Source organism: Chelonia mydas, chromosome 25 (genome assembly GCF_015237465.2).
Source record: "Chelonia mydas isolate rCheMyd1 chromosome 25, rCheMyd1.pri.v2, whole genome shotgun sequence".
In the NCBI taxonomy this organism is placed as follows: domain Eukaryota; kingdom Metazoa; phylum Chordata; order Testudines; family Cheloniidae; genus Chelonia; species Chelonia mydas.
Window position 1 is genome coordinate 3,069,904 of NC_057858.1, and position 3,794 is coordinate 3,073,697.

Consider the following 3,794-nt stretch of genomic DNA (forward strand, 5'->3'; position numbering starts at 1 on the left):
GGCCGGCCAGCCACGTGCCACTGTCTTTAATGTCTCTGCAAAGCCCCTGGCCATTTTTTTCATAGATTTATAGATTGTAAGGCCAGAAGGGACCATTGTGATCATCTAGCCTGGCCTCCTGTGCCAGCCATCTATCGGTCGGACGGCCGTGTCTCCCCTGATTTATTTCCTGACACCACCTTGCACAGAGTAAAAGTTACCAAGAGCTTTGGGTTGAAAGAACACTGGGTAACACCACTGCCACTCTGATTCAGCCCTCGAAGGGAGCCAATGACCCAGCGATGCGCCGGATGCCATGGAGAGGGGGATGCATGAAGATTTGAGCCCTGGGTAACAGGGCTCAAATAACAGGACAGACCCACCAACGCTGTCCAGTTACGGCCAATGATTTATTGTCGTCAGTATTCAAAGTAAAAATAAGAGACTCTGGCCAGGCGGAGGTGCCAGCTGATCCCAGCTCAGGGGCCCGCCCAGCTGCATCTGTTTTCCGTCTCACAGGACACGTCCAAATCCCACCTCGAGCCCCAGTGCAGCATCCTTCCCAGGCCCGGGGCACAGGAGGTGCAGGGGTGTCACCATACAGGCCCCACCCTAAAACTTCTTGCTCTTGCTCAGTTTGTTGCGGCGCCAAGTATTGTGCTTCCGCAGGAGCCTCCAGTACTGGGGCGTCTCAGGGTCCAGCTCCTCCAGTGTCTTGGGGGGGCCGAGGTGCATCTGGAAAAGCCTGGGGACCAATGCACAAGAGAGAGTGAGTTTCTAGGTCAGGCGGGATCCCTTAATCCTGACCCAGGTGATGGGATGCATCAGCCCGCTCAGGTTCCGGCTAGCTCCTGGCCTCATGCGGTCACTTGCCATCAAGCACGCCTCATCATTTAAAGCGCCCTAAGGCTAGCCAGGGTCACCAGAGCTGGGCCAAATTTTTTGCACAAAGCTTTTCTGGTGAAAAATACAGATTCAGCTACATTGAAAAGTTTCACAAACGTGCACCAAATTGCTTTGGTTGGGAAGAATGATCCCATTTCATTTCCATCTTTTCAAAACAAAATGGTCTGATTTTTTTGGTTCCAAGCGAGGTGGCATGTCCAGCTTTCCTTTGGTTAAATAATAAAAAATGTTGAGAAAGACAAGATCAAACCAAAATGTTTTCTTCCATCTGAAATGAATATTTTTCCTGCTTTTCAGAATTACCAGCAAACCAGAAACTCCCCCTACTTGCTCAGCTCGGCTGGTCAACCCCCGGCAGATGGGGGAGGAAGGACCCCCTGCTCAGGGCCTGATCCCACAAACACGTGGGACTAAGCACTGGCAGGGTCTGACCCTCGGAGGCCACAGGGCGGGACGCTGCTTGGTTCTGCAGGGGGCCATGGGTGCCGGGATACAGCACAAGCACTGCAGGTGGCTAGAGTCAGACACTGACAAGTGCAGGGGTGCCGGGGGGGGACGATACCTTTGTAGAGGGGGTGACAGCTCTGCTTGTTTATTATTTCTATTCTGGTGGCACTTAGGAGCCCCAGTCATGGCCCAGAACCCCACTATACAAGATGCTGTACATTATTTATTAGGTGTATTATGGTAATACCTAGGAGCCCGAGTCGGGGTCCAAGATCCACAGTGCTAGGGCTGTACATTATTTATTAGGTGTATTATGGTAGCGCCTAGGTGCCCCCATCGTTACCCAGGACCCCATGGTGCTACAGGGGCTCTACATTATCTATTAGGTGTATTACGGTAGTGCCTAGGAGCCCCAGTCATGACCCAGGCCCCCACTGTGCTAGGGCTGCACAAACACAACAAAACACCCGGACCCTGCTCCAGGGAGCTCACAACCCGAGTTATTCAGCAACGTGCTCTCCCCTTTCAGCTGTGAGGCACAATATATCCCATAAACCTGATTTAACACCATGTTAGAGACTGGCACAGCTAGGTCCAATGTCTCGCAGGGAGTCAGTGATGGAGCCAGCAATGGAACCCAGCAGTCCTGGCTCCCAGGCCCCTGCTCTAACCACTACTCTCCATGTGCCTCGAGTGGCTGGGAGAGGGCAGACCAGGCTTCACCCACCAGTCAGGATACTCAGAGTCGTCCTTCAGAGCCACCTCTGGGCCCTGTCTGTAGAAGTTCACTCCCATGGCGTGCGTGGTGAGCAGCACGGGGTCCTTGCACACTTCCGGGCCTTTCAGCTCCTCCTTACTGAAGCCTTTCCCTTTGGCCTTCACCGCTGCAGAGACAAACACAGATGTCAGCAGGGCGCCTGGCCGCCTCGGCACTGGGGGGAGGCACCGGACTATTGCAGGGAGCAGCAATGGTCCTACCAAGTTCCTCCGCCTGCGATTTCCGCTTCACAGGGGGCAGAGACCAAACGCTCTTGCTACGCAAGTGAGTGGCTTTGGAGGCACGTCCACTGACTCGGAAAACCTCAAATGCTCCGCAACTGCACCACTCGACCCTCTCACTTTGACTCCCCATAAGCCCAGCCCCCGGCAACGCAAGGAGCAGAAGCCTGTGACTTTCTGACGTGCCCGTCACCGTGACGTCAAGGCAGCTCTCAGTCCAGTTAGGGTCACATTACCTCCCAGAGTCTAGGCCACTGTGTTGCAAAACAATGAACCTCTCTTGTTGGGGCAGTCGGAGTGGGCATATTAAACCCCCCACCACGCTGATGTCCAAACACACTTGGGAGGACCTCAGCGCAGAGCAAAATGGGCAGCAATCTACGAGGCTCGTAGGATGCCATCACTACAGCACGTGACCCCTCACAATCTGCAGTGTAGTTATCTTCCCAATGCCCTGGAGGTAGGACCCCCCTTTTACAGGTGAGGAACTGAGGCTGGCTGCCTGGCCCAGGGTCACACAGGTCGTCTCTGGCTCCCAGGTCTCCCAAATCCATGGCTAGTGCCCCAAGTGCTGGACCAATCCTACCTCCTCTCGCCCCCAGTGAGGTTGGTATTATGGATTCGCAACATGGGGAAACTGAGGTACCGAAGGGGAAAGAGAAACTCGCCCAAGAGGCTGCAGAGGTCCGCCAGCAGGAACAGAACCCAAGAGTCCTGACTCCCAGCTTGCACCCGGGGTAGATGTTCCTCCCTCACGGGCAGGGTGAAATCTCGGTGGCAGGGGATTGCTCTGAAATGAAACCCAGCCAAGGCTGCGCCCGGGGGCTGCTGGCGTGAGAGCCGCAGCCTGGACGCAGCCACACAATGGAAACAGGGGCCAGCGCCCCCTCTCCGAGCCCGCTGCTCCCAGCAAGCAGCGCTAGGGCGGGAGGCCCCAGGGGGCTGTCGGGAGCAGGGCCACCCGACCTAAGCCCGGCGGTCCCGGGGAGGGCAGCAGGGAGAGCCCAGCTGAGTCCCAGCCACTCAGTGCACCCCAGGCCCCCAGCAGCCAGCGGGGGGGGCTCGGCCCCACGCTCACCTGCTTTCTTGGCATAGCCACGAGCCAGCACCCTGCAGAGGGGGCCGGCGCCCGGGCAGCGCCCCGCCGCGAGAGCCCGCACAAGCGCCCGCGCTGCCATGGGCCCGCTCGCTCCAGCAGCACGCGCGGGGCCGCGCGCCGGCCCCCCTCGCCCGGGCAGCGCGCGGCGCAGGCTGGGATTCGCAGTCGGGCAGGGGCCAGGGAGCATGCTGGGAGGTGTAGTTCATTCACTCCCCTCCCCTCGGGGTGCAGGCCGGAGATGGGGAAAGGCTCTTTCGGTGGCCCGAACTGTATTTCCTGTAAATCTGCTCCTGTGGATTAATGGCCATTTAAATTCGGATTGTGCCCAGTGCCCATGGGGTCTACACTGGGAGTTGAGGTCGAA

At 57.4% G+C, this 3,794-nt stretch overlaps 1 protein-coding gene across 1 annotated transcript; it reads right to left on the reverse strand.

Moving 5' to 3' along the window:
- Positions 1 to 370: 370 nt before the first annotated feature.
- MRPL54 (mitochondrial ribosomal protein L54) lies at positions 371 to 3,568 on the reverse strand. The gene is made up of 3 exons (XM_037885937.1): positions 3,410 to 3,568; positions 2,060 to 2,216; positions 371 to 724 (listed from the first exon to the last, which is right to left on the reverse strand). Exons 1-3 carry the CDS (start codon positions 3,507 to 3,509, stop codon positions 592 to 594), a joined length of 390 nt encoding a protein of 129 aa, XP_037741865.1. The 5' UTR covers positions 3,510 to 3,568; the 3' UTR covers positions 371 to 591.
- Between the last annotated feature and the right edge of the window lie 226 nt (positions 3,569 to 3,794).

What these genes read in the sequence shown, in the direction of transcription:
- MRPL54 (XM_037885937.1), bottom strand. Translation starts at nt 3,509, where the DNA reads ATGGCAGCGCGGGCGCTTGTGCGGGCTCTCGCGGCGGGGCGCTGCCCG. An exon ending in TGGCTATGCCAAGAAAGCAG is followed by an intron (nt 2,217 to 3,409) that starts GTGAGCGTGGGG and finishes TTGTCTCTGCAG; the next exon opens with CGGTGAAGGCCAAAGGGAAA. An exon ending in GACTCTGAGTATCCTGACTG is followed by an intron (nt 725 to 2,059) that starts GTGGGTGAAGCC and finishes ATTGGTCCCCAG; the next exon opens with GCTTTTCCAGATGCACCTCG.